Raw genomic sequence first — 18,979 nt, 5'->3', positions numbered from 1 at the left:
TATGCAATGGAGAAAAGATAGCCTCTTCAACAAATGGTGCTGGGAAAACTGGAAAACCATATGCAATAGAATGAAATTAAACCCCTATCTCTCACCCTACACAAAACTCAACTCAAAATGGATCAAGGACCTCGGAATCAGACCAGAGACCCTGCATCTTATAGAAGAAAAAGTAGGTCCAAATCTTCAACTTGTTGGCTCAGGATCAGATTTCCTTAACAGGACTCCCATAGCACAAGAAATAAAAGCAAGAATCAACAACTGGGATAGATTCAAACTTAAAAGCTTTCTCTCAGCAAAGGAAACTATCAGAAATGTGAAGAGAGAGCCTACAGAGTGGGAGAATATCTTTGCCAACCATACCTCAGATAGAGCACTAATTTCCAGAATCTATAAAGAACTCAAAAAACTCTACATGAAGAATACAAATAATCCAATCAACAAATGGGCTAAGGAAATGAACAGACACTTCACAGAAGAAGATGTACAAGTAATCAACAGATATATGAAAAAATGTTCAACATCCCTAGTAATAAGGGAAATGCAAATCAAAACTACCCTAAGATTTCATCTCACCCCAATTAGAATGGCGATTATCAAGAATACAAGCAACAATAGGTGTTGGCGAGGATGTGGTGAAAAAGGAACACTCATACATTGCTGGTGGGGTTGCAAATTAGTGCAGCCACTCTGGAAAGCAGTGTGGAGATTCCTCAGAAAGCTTGGAATGGAAACACCATTTGACCCAGCTATCCCACTCCTTGGCCTATACCCAAAGGACTTAAAATCAGCATACTACAGAGATACAGCCACATCAATGTTCATTGCTGCTCAATTCACCATAGCCAGATTGTGGAACCAACCTAGATGCCCTTCAGTTGATGAATGGATAAAGAAACTGGCAAATATATATAAGGGAATATTACTCCGCAATGAAGAATGATAAAATTATGGCATTTGTAGGCAAATGGAAGAAATTGGAGAATATTATGCTAAGTGAGATAAGCCAATCTCAAAAAACTAAAGGACAAATGATCTCGCTGATAAGCGGATGAGGACATATAATGGGGGGTGGGAGGGGTTAGCATTAGGTTTAGGGTTAGGTTTAGGGTTAGGGATAAGGAGAGCGGTAAGAATGAAGGAAAGAAGGAATGTATAGAGGGAAAAGAGGGGTGGGAGGGGTGGGGGAGAAGGGAAAAAAAAATAAACATCATTGCCCTATGTAAACGTATGATTACACAAATGGTATGCCTTGACTCTATGTACAAATAGAGAAACAACATGTATCCCATTTGTATACGTTAAAATAAATAAATAAATAAATAAATAAATAAATAAATAAAAATAAAAAATAAAAAAAAGGTAATTTCTTCCATGAATATAATTATAAAGTTAACTCATTTAGAACACAACATTTTTAATTTGGTGTGGAGAGATACTGGGGATTGAACCCAAGGGCACTCTACCACTAAGCTGCATTCCCAATCTCTTCTTTTGTGTGTGTTTTGTTTTGTTTTTAATTTAAGATGGGATCTTGCTATGTTGCTGAGAGTCTCATTTAGTTGCTGAAGCTAACCTTGAAGTTGTGATCCATCATTCTCAACCTCCTGAGTTACTGGGATTACTGGTATGTGCCTCTGCACCAAGACAAATATACACAATTTTTAAAGTGGAAGCAATTGTAGAATTATTCACTAGAACTTTTACTCAAAATTAGTGCATAGATAAGAAGTTCCTTTCTTACAGGGTCCAGTCAGGTAATATAAGTGACACAAGTCTAATAAAACATGTGACCCTGTTGGTCACTGAATTCCCAACATTTTATAGAAACAGATATTGAAGAAAATGTTCTTTTTAACTGCACTCTTGGGCAAACAACACAGCAGATTCTTTGATAAAGAACAGGGCAAACTGGTGAGAAATGCTCAGTCAGTTGATTCTTTCCATGGAGAAAAGAAATCCAATGTTTCCAGATATCCAATTCCCAAAGTACAGGGCAAACTGTATGTTGGTGGACTGAATCCTGCATTGGGCTTCTAACTTGGAACCTTTAGAACTATTGCTGAAAAGAGGGATTTAGTGTAAACAGATCTGAGGTCAACTTCTATTTTGGTTTAGCTAGCATCTTTGTGACTTTGGATAAGCTACTTGACTTTAAATTCCATGTCATCCACAGTATAAAAGGAGTTAATAATAATAGCTGAGTTACAGTGATCTCACATATATTAAGTGAGAAAGTATCAAATATTCAGCATAACAAGTATTTAATTAAGTGGTAGATATTTTTTGTTTCATTTTGCTTTTCATTAGTTACAGATAAAGAAACAGAGGCCCAGAATCCTAGGTATCTTGCTGAATGATATGCAAAGATTTGAAAAGTCAGAGTTCCTGATTCCCAATCCACCAAATTATCTCCCTGAAGATAATACATGAAAACTATATTTTCAAAGGCAAGCAAATTCATGATAGGACTCTAAATTTCTTGTCTGTTTTACTAATTGACAAAGCATAACTATTTTTTTGCATCATAAAGTCTTTCAATACTTATAATTCCTCCTAATGGTTGTATACAAATATTTATTATAAGTTAACACAGAAAGTAAAGGTTACTATCTGTTCTTCAGGGAGTTCACACAAAATTATCTCATCATAAGCAATCATATTTTGAAAGGGACAAATCCATTAAAAAATTCTTCCCACTAAAGCAATATAAGCAAGGTCATTTGTTATAGTGCATAGGGAATTCTATTTTAATTACTTTTTCAGAAACAATAATATAATATAAAATGATCTTGATGATGAGAGCTAGACACGCTGGGTATAATTTGAAAAACAGATTAACTCCTTCAGACTATTACAACTTTACAGATTCCAAATCTCCCTATTAGCACCTCAGAACCTCCAGCTGATCCTCAACAAATTCTGCCTTTTTCAGCATGAGAAGTTCGCTTTCCTTAACAATTGAAAGCTACTCCCTTGCACTGATGTGTTTTCAATTGAAAAGATTAGAAATTCTTCTAATTCAACTATTATCTTGAATCTGCAATCAAATAATAATTGTGATGATAGCTATGGTTGATGGGGCATTAATAATAACTCAATGTTAGCTAAACCCTTTACATCCATAATCTCATTTAATGTTTGTACTATATCTCTATAAAGTAGATTCCATAAAAATTCCAAAGTACCTCATTTGCAAAAATAATTCTGGCAGATGTTGAGTAACTTGTCTAGTAAGTGCTAGAGTCAGGAAACTACCAAGATTATACTAGACCAACAACTTCTAAATGATAGACTTAAAACCTAACTAAAATGAATCAGACACATTTAAAAAAAGTAAAAATTCAACTTGCTAACATGGAAGGAGCTGGATGGGCTGTGATGGGGGAATAAAAAATACTAAAAGATAGCAACAAAAAAATTAAAATTGGGTAATTTCTTAATACATTGACTTCTTTTACTGCATATATTGTGTTTGTACGAAAGTAAAGAAACCTATGCCAGTGTTCCTCATTTTTAAACAATGGCATATGAAAAGTCCTAACTTTAAAAAATAGATAAATCATAATAATTACTTTTGTATTATCTAGGAATTCAGTTTATAACAATAGGATTCACCCAGGGTTTCTCCCTTCACAGATTTAAATTATTTCTATTGATCATTAGTTATTTACAGGGAAACTCAAGAGGAGTAGGATGAGAAGGGTAATTACAGAGACATAGAAATAAATGTTGCTAACAACTGTTAGAAATAAGATGTTGCACATCTGAAGTTGAGCCTATACAGATATAATTTAAACATTCTTTTTCAGAAATATCTGTATTTGAAAACAGAACAAACTATTTCCTAGTCATTGTATATTAATGTAATAATAACCTGAAGCAGGTCACTCCAGAAACTTTCAAATAATTCCCACTAATACATAAAGATTTTGTAAAAGAAAGTTAAAATTCCCAAAGATTCACATTTAAATAGGAAACAGTTTAGCGTAACATCATTCTGAGAAAGCTTAAAGGATTGAGTTGGACCAGATAGAGCAACATAGACTTAATTAATGTGAACCTTGCTTTCCTGATATTCTTTGGGAAAAAGCCTTCCTTCTTCATAAAAAAATGTAGTATCTTTTTAGGCAGGCAAGTTATTGACAAACTTTGGGTAGCTAATCCACAAGACTCACATTAACACAGAGCACATGAAATGCATTTTCCCTTGGGCAAGGAGAGGAGAATCTATTGCCTATGTCATCTGTTTCTGTGAATACCGAAGATTACAATTATGTTTTGATGTTAATCCAACTACTGCAAATTTCTTGTTGTGAAGCACACTGTGAAAATGTGAGTGACAGTATAAATCTTTTTAAATTGAATTCAACACTATTGAAAAGAGCTGATGTTTTCAAATACTATTACAAAGCCTCAGAACAACAAGAATAACACTCTAAATGAAGCCAGTTTCTATAGTGACCTATTTGGTATGAAAGACGAATAGCTATGATAAAATCAAATTTTGCACATCTGCTATATTTTGTGTGTTTTGCATTTTTAGAAATCACCTCTAATGCTTCGATGTCCTCATAAGCAAACTGCACGGTGGGAACTCCAAGATGGTTGATGAAATAATCAGCATCACCTTGTATCTGTACAGAACTAACATTGGTTTCTGGACACTGAGCTCTTCTGGTACAGTTGAACTTATTTTTCTGAAAAACATAATTTAAAATATTAACACTTACTGTGTTTCCCAGGTCATCTCTAAGTCAGTGCTACTTAAAATATGGTCCATTTATTAATAGCAGCAATATCAACTATGAGCATATTCAACATGCAAATGTTTAAGCTCCCCTCTATGGGACTCTGTGTTGAAATACCGGCCCAAGATTCTGATGCTCACTGAATCGTGACTGGCAATGTCTGGAATGAAGTTTTGCATGCTGGTTTTGCTTTGAAAGTATTTTTTGTTATAGGTTTTTTTGGTTGCAATGACTCCACCTTGGAAATTTTGAAAAGGATTCTCTCCTTCTTAAAATGTGTATTAAAAAAAAAGAAGGAATTTTCTCCATTTCTTCTTAAAAATATTTTCTCAGATGTTTTTATATTATCTGCCAATAACTACAATCAGCCTCAGAGAACCAGCCATAGAGCTAAACACAATCTCTGAGGGAAATAAAAGATGATAGACTATTATTTCTCAAAGTTAGAATTGTCTAGCTTCTAGAACGAATGATAGTAACTTTATAAAAACAAAACATTTAAAAAATCAAAAAAGAATGAAGGGTTTTTATAAGAAGTATTGATTAAAAATGTCTGCTTTAATAAAGTTTCCAAAAATGTAGAAACTTTCTGAGATTTAATTGTCTCAAACATGTAACAAGAAAGAATAGCAATCTCCTGGGCAGCTATTGTGAGGAAAGTTTAGCAATAAGCATAAGAATATCATATTTAATACCAGGCTCAATACATTTGCCATTAAATCGAGATATTCACTCTCAACCTCTTGTGTTTCCTGGTAAAATATAATTTCAAAAATACTTTCAAACATAATGTATCAAAAGACTTGAAAATATGCAATTTCGTCTTAAAAAAATGACTTATTCCACCTGTTTTTCAACTCTAGTGCTAAGTATTTCAAACATATAATGGCTCAATACTTATTCAATTTTCTTTGAGACCCTAATAGTTAAGATCTTTGCAACAAAGGTAAAATCAATTAAAATAGGCAGCATGAGTGTTTGTAAACATGCAAGGTTTTAGCTTAATGTTATTTACAAATATCTAGGAAAATTAAGCATTTTGGAAATAGAAATACATTGGCCATACATTCTGACCAATAGCAGCCTAATGCTTTTTATGATGACTCCCACTAATTTACTTATTTCAAAGTCTAATTCTCTGAAATGGGAGTGTTTTAATCTGTTTTTCATTGCTATGACCAAAATACCTGACAAAAAACATTAGAGGAGAAAAAGTTTATTCTGTGTTCATGATTTCAGACATTCAGTCCATGGTCTGTGGATTCCATTACTATAGGCCTGAGATAAGGCAGTCCATTATGGTGGGAGGGCTTTAGAGGAGGAAAACTGCTGATATCAAAGCAGCCAAGATTCAGAGAGCAAGTGAGGATCCAGGGACAAAATATACCTTCCAAGGCACCCCCTGTCCTCTAACCATGCCCCACCTGCCCATAGCTACCAACCAGTAATCCAGTCAAGTTATTAATCCATCAAATAGATTAATCAACTGATTAGATTGCAGCTCCCATAATCTAATCTTTTCACCTCTGAACATTCTGAACATTTCAGCATTAAGCTTTTCAAGGGGATATCTCCCTCAAACCATAACAAGAAGTTAATATACTTTAACTCCTTGATATGTTCTGGATACTTTTAGACCCCTGGAGGTATTGTTAACAACTGGGACAATTTAAGGAGGATCTTGATTATTCTCAAGATACACTCAAGTATTAGATCATGAAATGCAAATGAATAACTTTATGTCATATAAAAAAATCGTAAGTATTATTTAGAGATCCAGGTGTTGAAAACTGGCACCCTCTTAAGGTATTCATTTAACAAGAATAGATTTTTTTCCCCATAGTTGAATTTGAAAATCTCAGGCGGTTATGATATTCATCAGTCCCCAATCACCAGACTCACACTCATCTTGCTCCACTCATTTGAATATAGTGAAAGGTGACCAGGGACCTTTGAATTTGTGAAAAATAGTGTTGAATTTGTCATGATGAAAATTTTTTAGAATCTGGCATTTACATTTGCTAAATGCCTGCCTAAAGAAATTGAAAATCATTATTTAAGTTGTCTACATTCTCTTTACTATAGCAACATCTACATCTTTTCAAGACAGTATATGCACCCCACTCAGTATCAATGAAAATACACATTTGACTTTTATTTCATTTTGCATATGTAACTCTCAAGATCCATTCCAACTCTAAGTTGCATTTCTTAGAGTTTTTGTTTAACAGAAGAATGACATGGATTAAAAAATTGACAATTCTGATTTCTATTATTTGTATCTGCTAAATTATTAATTTAAAAAAATATGATATTTAAGTAAAATATTCTACATTATTTTTATTCAATCATTATTGTTCTATGTTTGTTGTCCTCTGAAAAAAAGGTGTTAGCCTCTCATATAAGCAAGTTCCTTAAATTATACAAATGAACCCATTCCAATCAATCCTTCTTTGTTCTAGCAACTAGATAGAATAGTTCTTGTTCATCTTTTTTTTTAGCCCAGGACATTCTTTTTGAAGTCATTACTGATCCTCTTTAGTCTCTTTGTTCTTGCCATGGCTACTCATACTGTATAACTTTCATATTGCCATCACATTCCATTTCCATGGTTTCTTCCAGTTACAGCATTATTTGCATGTTTTATATTTGTCAGGCACATCAAGAAGGCCATCTTCGACTTTCAGAATCACCTTCCTGAATTCCATACCTGCATTCTCTTCTACACCATGGTTTGCTCTATTTTACCCATCTATTGAATCTTCTGTCTCTTAGAGATTTGCATTGTCACCTTTGTCATAAACTCCTAATGAAGATGTTGACAGAGACAGTGTTACCTAGAAATGTTTTAAAATTCTATTTTGAAGTTTAAGATCTACAAACTAGACATATGGTGCTAAATACGGAATATTTATGGGGGATATAGTACAATGGAAGAGGTTGGATTGCCCAAGGGACAGCCGGGACTAGAGCTTGGAGCCCCTGACTATCAAAACTCCTGTTACAATCCGACTGAGGGTAAAATCTTCAAGACTGGGAACTTCGGGGACAAGGCAGTGTTCCTGTGTCTCTGGGACCTATTGCTCATTGGCTGAGCACAGGGTTTCCCTGAAGTTCCTGAAGAGAACTTACTTCGCCAACCCACATTTTTCCTCTTTCTCTCTCTCTCTCAATTTCTCTCCCTCTCTCCCTCCTTCTCCCTTTTCTCTTTTCCTTCATTCTTCCTTCTCATGCTCTCTCTCCACCTCTTTCTCTACTTCCTACTTTTCTTATTTAGCCAATATGAGGGTAGAAAGCATGAGCTATGGATCTGGAATATCCCCTAAATGTTCATGTACTGAAGGTTTAGTCTCGGGAAGGTGGCACTATTGAGAAGTGATTGAAACTTAAGGAGATGGGACTCAGTCACAGGAAGTGGCTCTCTGGGGAGATGCTTTGGAAGGGTGTATTTTGTCCTTGGACCTCTCTTTCCTTCCTCTGTCTCTTTCTCTCTCTGATTCCCAGCCATCACGAAGGAAGCAGCTCTACTCTACCACATGCTGCCCACCATGATGTTCTACCTTACCACAGACCATAGCTCTAGGGCCAAGTGAACATGGACTAAAACCTCTGAAACCATGAGCCAGAGCACATCTTTCCTCAGCTATTTTGTCATAGTGATAGAAAGCTGACTAACACAGTGTATTACCCTGAAGCCTGTATTCATTTTGTTTTTGTGCTTTTGTGGTATCTAGAAAACTAGATAACAAATGTTTAAATTTGCAGAATAGATCCCAAACCCCCAAGTTATTTCATCTAGGGATATCCTATAAGAAAACATTCCTGGCATAGAACCGTATTCCTTAAATACTCATTGTTCATTATTTTAAAATCTACGCCAAATTCACAGTTCAGAGGTGATCCTATGTCTATGTTTGATTCTAATGTGAATCATTTTTGCACACAGAACTTCAGAGGATTATGATTAATCATAACAAATAATGGACACTGATCTCCTCAACCCCCATAAACACTAATATCTGAGTGGGAAGTAGAAAGAAATCTTAATTTTCTTCATATTACTAGAAGATAAGCACTGTGGGAGAGAGAAGGTTGGTAACAAATTTGTGCAGGTCAATTAACTTTTTAAATTTATTTACAAGGCTGAGTAAATTCGTATTAAGTATTTCATCTAAGGAGTTCAAAATACTCCATATTTAACATTTGATAACAAGCATTTTTATTCCAGTTCATAAAATAAGCAAGTTCAGGCAAAGACCGTGGTTGTCACTTGTTTAATTTCCCACCACGAGTCTGTTAAAGATCTGAAACAAAATCACCCTCTCAATCCTAAGGCTGTATGCTCTTTGCAAGTATACTTTTAATCAGCAATGCAAAACCTCATGGTAAATGATCATAAAACTGAAATAAAGAAATTAAATCAACATTTACATTAGTTGGATAGTGATGCCAAGACACAAAGGCAAGTTTCTAAAGTATTTAATAATCTGTTTAATAATTTAAATGTCTCATTTCTCCCACACTCTCTGCTTTTCCCTGCAAACATAAGCATCCATTCCGCATGCACAGGAAATCTAAGTTCATTACTTATTCAAAAAGCAAAAAAAAGTATAACATGTAAAATAAAACAACTACACTTCATACATAAGAATAAAATCAAATCACTTTTTTCATTTCAGTATTATTCTTATGATTTCAATTGTCTAGAAAAAACTTACATCACTGGTTTTCCCATTTTTTAATAATAATGTTCCAGCTGTGATCATGATGTCTACAGTATTGAAAAAATGATTATCAATATAGACACTGTGTAAATGTCAACTTAACTAGACCACAGAGTACCCAGATATCCGGTCAAATATCTATGAGGACAGTTTTGGATGAGATTAATATTTGATTTGGTAGATAGTAAAGCACATCATCTTCCCTAATATGGGTGGCCCTAAACTAATTCAGGAAGGTCTGAATAGAACAAAACAGCCTGACTCTCCCATGAGTAAAGGAAGATTCCTCTTTCCTGCTTGCCTGGAGCTGGGATATTGGTCTTTCCTTTCTTTGAACTTGAACTGAAACAGCAATTTATTTTGTTTCTCAAGGCTGCAGGTTTTTGGAACAGAGCTTACACCATCAACTTTCCTGATACTCAGGCCCTCTAATTGAGACCGCACTACATAATTGGTTCTCCCGGTTCTTCATTTTGTTGGTAGAGATTTGGGGAATTCTCAGCCTCATAATTGCATAAGCCAATTCCTTTCTTTCCCCCCATTCTCTTTCCCCGGTGTGTGTGTGAGAAATATAGATATCAACATAAAGTGTGTACATGTGTGTATGTGTATAAATAAATCAGTGTGGGCTGCTATAACAGAATAGTATATACCATGCAGATTAAACAATAGGAATTTATTTCTCGTGGACCTGGAGCTTAAAGATTCTATCAGGGTCCTATCATTGTAAGTTCTGCTGAGGTCTCTCTTTCTAGTTTGCAGAGGATAGTTGTCCTCTTGGATACTAACATGGCAGAGACAGAGAGATTCCATGTTAACATTTCTTCTCATAAGGACATTAATTCCATTCATTTGGGCTCTACCTTCTATAATTACCTCTCTAAAATTCTACTTCCAAATACTACTAGGGATTTATTCTTCAACATATGAATTTGGGGATGGCAAAAGCAATTATTATACACCAATAGATTGCCTATGAGTTCTGTTATATTGCATAACTAACATGGACACTCTTAAATGTTGGGTTACATTTGTTTTAAGAAATTTTCAACAGAACCAGTGAAAAAAATGAACTTCTCACTAATGGTAGGAAAGAGAGATTTTCAGTTCATAAATTTGTAAACATGATCCTGGGCAACAGACCATGTAAACAAGTAAGGAATCATAGAGAAATAAGTCTAAATATACTAACACCCAAGGGTTCTTATTCAGAGGTCCACAGAATGAATTCAGGATATCTGTGGACATCCAGTGGGGGGTATACCCTATTTTTACTTGCTTTTAACTGAAATTTAATACTTTATTCAATTATGAAGTATTCCTAAAACCTAGTAGTATCTAGCAATACCTGAATCTTTGAAATCAAATGAAATCCAATACTTAAGTTGTTCTCAATACCTTGAAACATTCATTAAACTCATTGCTAATTTGAAAAGGTGGCAGTTATGAGACATTTTGCTGACCTCAGTAGAACTTACAATGATAGGACCCTGATAGAATCATTTAATGTGTTAAATGTAAGAATCTGTATATTTTGAAAGTGCAAATACTTGGGTAACTATAGTTTGGTGCAAAATGGTTTCTTTTGTACTTCTACATGTTTTAATTTAAGCATTGTTTCTGAGAAAAGGTTTACATAAGATTTACTAGCATGCCAACATTGTCCACAGAGAGGATACAGTTGGGTGAATCTTCTTGGCAAAAGAGTTTCATTTTACAGATTAAAATATTGAGTCTGAATTAACAAATATAGATTGAATTTAGATTGAATTGCTCTAAACCCAGTGCTCTGTCTTCTCTGTCTTCTCGGTCATTTTGTTATATCCAAGAACACAGACCACATTCAGATATCTGAACAACCTAATCTTAAATTTGTTAATTTTGAGATTCTATAGGTCTTTCTGTAATCATGATAGATCCCAGATCTGGTTTTAGACAAGTGTACATCTGTGGCATTTCTGCAACATTTACTTAGCTCCTATGTGTGTCATGTAGTCTTCATTTATATAAATTTGTATTTTTATGTCAGCAGGTCAATATAATATCTAATATTTAACAATACTTTGCAATTGTCCTCTTTTGTCATTGGTAGGCAACAAGAAGTTATGTTTACTGAGTTAGTATTTCAAACCAGACACTTATTTAGGTTATCCTAAACACTGTTATCTAATAATGAGTTTCTCATATACAAAATGTTTCAAAATGTTGAAAATAAAAAGCAATACATATTTTGCAATGCCTTTATTAAAGGTAAAATTTGGTCAGGGATAAAACTAGTTGTCATATAATTGAAATTTTCAACCCATAGTATGGATTTTTCAGTTTTCAGTTCCTCAGGTTTTCTACAGAGATTTAATGACCAAATTATTGAGTATTAATGAAGTATTTTCAGCTTTGAATAGTGACGAATGGTTATTCTGTTCTTATGCAAGTAGAATTGCAAACTGAAAATCATTCTCTTCCATCTCATTCTGTTAATTTTCAGAACTTTAATCTTATGTGAAAAAGTTACTTTATATTTGAACTATTTCTTATTAAATTCAAAATGTATTTATGCACTAATGGATGCTTTGAAGATCAATCTAGAAGGCTAAAACAGGAAAAGATTGATGATATTTGCCCTTTGCTTTCTCTCTAAAGCTCTGACTCTTCCTCTCCCTCAATAATTGGACTTCATTTCTCCTTCCTCTCCATTACAATTCAGAGTTTCTTACCAACAGTCCCATGAAGGCAAAAAAATATATTTATTTATTCTCTTATTTTCCTCTTCACTAAGTTTTTGTGTGATAATAAGTAAAATGTGGTTACTAAAAAACTGTAAAAATACATTTCAACATAACTATTAAGATTAAGTTCCACTAAAATAATTAAAATATCATTTCCCCTATGGAATCATATATCAGAAAATATTCCAGATGAATTCACCTTTAAATATAAAAATCTAAATCATATAATGGTGAGGGAAACAATGGAAGATAATTTCAATGATATCATACTGGAAAATACATTTTTGAGTTTGACAAAATCCCAGAAGATAAAAAAGATTAATTAGTCCCACTACTAAATCATAATGTGCAAAATGATCCTAACTTCTTTGCATGACAAAAATTATAATCAGTAAAGATGATATAAAATTCACTTCACAAATGGCTAATTTATTTGCTATATAAAGCAAAAAGATCATCAAGTCAATTAAAAAAGTTAATAAGTATGAAGTGGCATTTTACATTAAAATAATTATAAATTCCTTATATACATAAAACAGGATGTCTTTTATATTTACTTTTAATAATCTATGGACTATGTTTTGAAAGATGTGGGGAAGATACCTCATACCTTAGTGAATAAAATTTGATATAAATTCTATGAAGTTAAATAATTTATTTACATCCATGCAATAGACTAATACATAGTCTTTAAAAGGAAAAATGAAGCTGTTCATGCACTGATAATGAATGAATGCCAACATATATATTTATACGAAAACAATGTGCAGAATAATCCTATGTGATATTGTCACATAGCAAGTCTATATGCTTTAATATAGACTAATGCTGTTTACTTCTGGAGAGAGACACTGATGTGAAGAACATGCTTGGGAGGAAATCATTTTATTATTTGCATATTAATTTTGAACTTTCATTCTGTGAATGAATCACCTCTCCAAAAATAGATGTTGCATTTTCCAAATCCTCTCTGAAACATGGTAAATGTTCACAATTCTAAGATTCCCTTAATTTTAAGATACAGTGTTAATTTTTAAAAGGCATTGTTGGTTGGTAAATTAAAAAAAAATAGATATCACCTTCAGAAATGTTAACATTTTTAAAAATGTCAAAAAGTGAACAAGTGGGGTAATTAGAGGAGCAGAGTCATGGGCAACATATAGGAAGGTAGATTTTAGGACCATCAAAAGGTTATGGTAGACAGAGGGGAGAAAGGGAGGGGAGGGGGTAAAATGGTAGGAATGATAGTAGAATGAATCAGACATTATTACTCTATGTAATGACCACATCACGTATAACCAGACGAATAAGAAGTTATACCCTATTTAAGTATGATGTGTCAAAATGCATTCTACTATCGTGTATAACTAATTTGAATCTATAAACAAAGGTTATGTATGACTGGGCAAAGTGGCGCATGCCTGTAATCCCAGAGGCTCAGGAGGCTAAGTCAGGAAGAGCTCAAATTCAAACTCAGCCTCAGCAACTTAGCAAGGCCGTAAGCATCTCAGTGAAATTCTGTCTCTAAATAAAATATTAAAAAAGGTTGGGGATATGTCTCCGTGATAAAGCACCCCTGGATTCAATCCCTGGTACAAAAAGAAAGAAAAGAAAAAAAAAAAGAAAAGAAAAAAGAAAAGAAAAGGAAGGAAGGAAGGAAGGAAGGAAGGAAGGAAGGAAGGAAGGAAGGAAGGAAGGAAAGAAAGAAAGAGAAAGAAAGATTGATTATGTCTATGCCATTGGGAGGAAACAGGAAACTAATTGCTGCTTTACTTTGTTAGAGAAGAACAAGTTCTCTTGTAGAGGATTTGGGGATACAACAGCATGAAGCTTTTCAATTTGGGTCACTGAGATTGACACCCCAAGTAACCAAGAAACTGCTTAGAGAGAACAGGGTGCCAAAAGATGGAGGGGTAAGATTCAGAACAAAACTTTTCATAATAATCATTTCCTTCAGGACCATTCTTGTTTACAGAGTTTGTGTGTGTTGGCACTTTACAGACAAGTATCTAATTATCAAAATATACTAATTGTAGACTACAGTTATATTAGGACTTAATCCTTTACAAACACACTAGCATTAGATCATAATGCAAACCTGTAAGTGGGTAAAAGCAGGTATTATTACTACATTTTACAGACTAAAAGCTTTGCTACTCCACAGAGGGAAAAAAAGATAGAAAATAGAGTGGAAGGCAGAGATATTTAACTTTGATTCTTGACCCACACCCCCAGCCTCTATCCTCAACCTAATTATGCACATACCCCATTTAACCAAGGAAGGAGGAATGAGTTCCTTTGTTTATACAGAAAAAGTTATTAGGCTGCTGCCACTGAATTAGAATTATCTTTTGAGTCGAAAATAAATGGGAGCTTCAAAATAATTTACTAGCTAAAAAGACCATAGATTCCTTTGTCACTTTGCCACTTCTTTAATGATTTTGATAGTGGTGTTCCAATAGCTGAACCCCTTTCTTCATGAATTACAAACTATATATAGAATGACAAGTCCAGAGCTGTTCTAAAAACTGTACTGTGATTATGTCAAATTGAAACTGTGAACATATGGAAAAGGTAAAGCAGTACAGCCCATGTTGACCTTTGGCCAACCCACTGGCTAAAGCACACTCCCCCTGGCGACACTCCCATAGGACCTCTAATGACCAAGATATAGATTTTATGTCTCTGTGAGGGATACCAACTCTGGCCTCACAATGCTGTTCCATGTGAGGAATTGGCTGACATAATGTAACTTGGGCTATTATTTCACCAGCCTTCTTGAGGTTTGTCTTAAATAGCTTCTCCTATCCTCACAGGCAATGCTATTTTAAATAATGTGGTGTCAGCATTTCAGTGATACATTCCAGCTACCAGGCATTAAAAAAATTAGCTGAAAAATCTAACTGGTATTGAAATCAACATTAACTGTCTCAGGCAGCAAATATATATAATGAAATATTTAAACAAAATCTTCCTTAGATCAAACAGTTTAATAAACCTCCCTTGGGGGGAAAAAATCAGGCATTAAAAAGAAAATAACTCAGAGGCAAGGAAACAATTGGATGATGTTTTTTTCTTTCATATATTTAGAATCGGTCACTAGGTAGCAGGAAAAAGTTTGCTGTCCTCTCTATGACCAGGGTTACAGGGCAGTTGTAAATCAGGTGAATGCTCTCAGATATCTCAGAGGTAATTCATTTAATTTTAGGAGGGTACAGGGAGAAAAAGCTGAAAAATGCAGACTTGGCAAGCAGGAGGGCAAAAGGATATGGATTGCATATTACCACTCATTACCATTTCAAACAAGTTAAGTGCTGAGAGTGAGGAACTGGACAGAGGAAGTAACACCATCAGCAGTAGTATGTCTAAGTCTGACAGATAGATGACAGCATCATTGTAACCTTAAAACCCCAGGCCTAAATAGCTGCCGGCCGAGGATATCTTTGCTAGAGTGAGCCAGGACTTTGTAGGCCACTGCTGCATCTAAGGAGTACCAGGCACAGGACCCCCAGACACTACCCAGGCTCACAGACACCCAGGGCAGATCCTCAGCTGTTAGTTTACTTCCTATCAGATGTAAAAATCATTATTTTGGCTAGAATGTACCAAGGAGTCTTGTGCTTATATCACTTCTTATAACTTAATTATCCTTTGTATTTTTTCTGTCTCTCCTGCATGGTTTTTGAATGAAGAGAATTTATTCTGTCCATCTCTATCATCTTCATATTGGTTAGCACAATAAAATAAGTCTTTTAAAGGTATTGGATCATAAAGCTGAAATCAATCTAATCATATCAATGTTTTCTGATGAGAAGAAATGACAGGAAGAGAAAAAGAAAAGAACTACATAAGCACCTTGGGGCTTAGCTTAGGTTTAGACCCGAAAATAAAAGGACACAGTGCCAAAGATGCTCCAGGAAGATTGAAGCTGACTTGAGGTAATCCCATGAATCATAACAATTCTGGAAAGCATTCTCTAAATTTCTTACTGGGCCAAATCTGCTTTCAAGTGAACTATGTATCCCATTAGGCACCTGTAGGAAGTCAGTAAGTGTGTACTGACATCACCAAGTACATTGTGATAAGTAGGTGCTTGAGATAAATAGTAAAGAGCAACCAAAGCTACAACCCACAAATAGACCAAAGATGAGGTAGATGATTTTGCATTTTCCTTTAAAAAGTATTGATGTCTCTTTCTAGCAGGATGACTATAAGGGAGTTACTTAACTTCCTGAAGCCTTGAATTTTCTAAATGTAAAAGGGAGTATGTCTATATTATGAGAAAATTGAAAGGAGCAAATTAAATAATGCAAGCAAAGCACTCAGCACCTAGTACAGCTAGTACATCAGTATTTAATGCATTATTAGAATTATTACAAATTGTCATTCCTAGTAACCAACACACACACACACACACACACACACAAACCTCCTACATTGTTTTGCAATGACTTCCTACCCAATCTATTTTCTCCTGCCTTCTAAAATGTGGAATGCTTATACTTAGCAAAGCCTTTTCACAGTTATCAAATGCACCTTTTCCTAATAAAACTAGTTATTAAAGGAAGTTTAAAAAAGTTTTTTTTTGTTTGTTTTTTCTTATTTCTCAAACTGATCTCTCTTTTATGAGCTCTTCCTCTGATAGCATAGTTGTTTCACATTTCAGTATTATGCTAAAAAAGAGAATAACTGGGAAGTGTTTTATAAATATTAAATTTTGTAAAATGTATTCCTTTAATTCCTCAAACAAAATAGTAATAGGAAAGACTTTTTAAAATTTTACAAAAAAATATTAAAACTAAAACAACTGTACAAACAAAACCAAATAACAATAGAGTAAAACAATAGTGATCTAACATTTAAAAAATACAAATAGCAAAATTTAGATTTAACAAATACATATTACATATCTACTATGTGCCTGATATTTTCATATACAGTATCTTTGTAATAAAACTTTAAGAAGGAAATAATTACCCCTAAACTGCTTTAAAGTTGTCATAGTATGAAAATTTTTAAAAATCCTCTGTAGTCACTCAGGTAGTGACAAAGCCAAAATTTCTGTCACAGTTGGTTTCCAAGTCCATTGTGCTTGACTCTTTAACCTTCATGCAGGGATTCTAAAGAAGTCTGTCTTCACAGTGTAACTTGGACATCCTTTCTTTTCCACATCTGGAACTCAAAGCACATTCTTCTGCCACCTGCCACCTTGACATCTCACTTGGATGTCAAACAGGTACTTCAAATTTAACACATCAAAGACTAGATTCTACTAAACAAAATAAGCCAGTCACACACACACAAAAAAAAACCCCACAAATGTATATCTCATAGGATTCCATTTGTAAGTACTGTGGGCTAAATTGTGTTGGCCCCAAATTCATATATTGAAGTCCTAGTCTTTAATTGGAGAAAGGACTTATGAAGAAATGATAAAAGTTAGATGAGATGATAAAGATGGGATCCTAATCTGATATGACTGGTGACTTTATAGAACAGGAAGCTACTCTTGTTCTAACCTGTGACAATGTTAACAGGATGGCCACATGGAAGCCAGGAAGAGAGCTCTTTCTGTGATCTGGAGCCTTATCTGGGACCTCCCAGTCTTTAGAGTTGTGAGAAATAAAAATCTGTTGCTTAATTCAACAAGTCTATGACAATCTATGTTCTAGGACCCTGAGCTAACTAAGGTAATGAGGTATCTGGAATAGTCAAATTCATACCCACAGAAAATAAGACAGTGGTTTCCTGAGCCTGGGGAGGGAAAATGTAGGTTGTTATTTAGTGGATACAGAATTTCAGTTTTACAAGAAGAAAAATTTTTGAAGACTCGTATAATAATGTAAATGTACATAACACAACTGAACTGTACATTTAAAAATAATTGATAGTAAATCCTGTGTTACAAGTATTTTACAACAATTAAAAATTGTAAAAATAAAAGTAAGGCCTGGGGATGTTGTTCGGTAGTACAATGAGTGCTTAGCACATGCTTGGCATGTTTAATTACCAGCACCAAAAAGAAAAGAAACCAAAGATTATTTGATTATCCTTTTCAAATCAATTCTTTTTGCAGTTTTCTATCTCCGTAGATGATGTGAACATTCACCCAGTGAACCCAGGCTCAGGCAAAAGCTTTGTAGTCATCTTTGCTTTTCACTATCACTTGCTTCTTACATGTAATTTACTGTCAGGCACTTGAATGCAGGAGATTACTTGGAGAGCTCATCACAACAAGGATTTCTGGGCTACATCTCTTATTTCTGATTCCACAGGTCAGAAGGAAGGCCCAAGAATATGCAAGTGCCCAATGCTTCTGGTGATACTAATGCAACCATCTCAGGGATTACTGCTTAAGAAGCACAAAGCTTCAATGGTACAGAATAGAGGACACGGACACAAACCCAAATAAATACAATTTTCTCATACTAGACAAAGGGGCCAAAAATATGCAATGGAGAAAAGATAGCCTCTTCAACAAATGGTGCTGGGAGAATTGGAAATCCATATGCAACAGAATGAAACTAAACCCATATCTCTCACCATGCACGAAACTAAACTCAAAATGGATTAAGGATCTCGGAATCAGACCAGAGACCTTGCATCTTATAGAAGAAAAAGTAGGTCCAGAGCTTCAACATGTCGGCTTAGGACCAGACTTCCTCAATAGGATTCCCATAGCACAAGAAATAAAAGCAAGAATTAATAACTGGGATAGATTCAAACTAAAAAGCTTTCTCTCAGCAAAGGAAACTATCAGCAATGCAAAGAAAGAGCC

At 34.5% G+C, this 18,979-nt stretch overlaps 1 protein-coding gene across 5 annotated transcripts in view; it reads right to left on the bottom strand.

The window, feature by feature from the left end:
* Naaladl2 (N-acetylated alpha-linked acidic dipeptidase like 2) overlaps positions 1–18,979 on the bottom strand; it is a 1,279,203-nt gene that overhangs the window by 200,128 nt on the left and 1,060,096 nt on the right. For all 5 annotated transcript variants that reach the window (XM_047564210.1, XM_047564211.1, XM_047564209.1 and 2 more), the window contains one exon: positions 4,554–4,700. In XM_047564210.1, the coding sequence (XP_047420166.1) occupies positions 4,554–4,700 (147 nt within the window). The remainder of the gene's footprint in view (positions 1–4,553; positions 4,701–18,979) is intronic.

Source organism: Sciurus carolinensis, chromosome 9, assembly GCF_902686445.1.
Source record: "Sciurus carolinensis chromosome 9, mSciCar1.2, whole genome shotgun sequence".
NCBI lineage: Eukaryota > Metazoa > Chordata > Mammalia > Rodentia > Sciuridae > Sciurus > Sciurus carolinensis.
The sequence above is the reverse complement of the archived record's forward strand: the minus strand, read 5'-3'. Positions and strand labels throughout refer to the sequence as shown.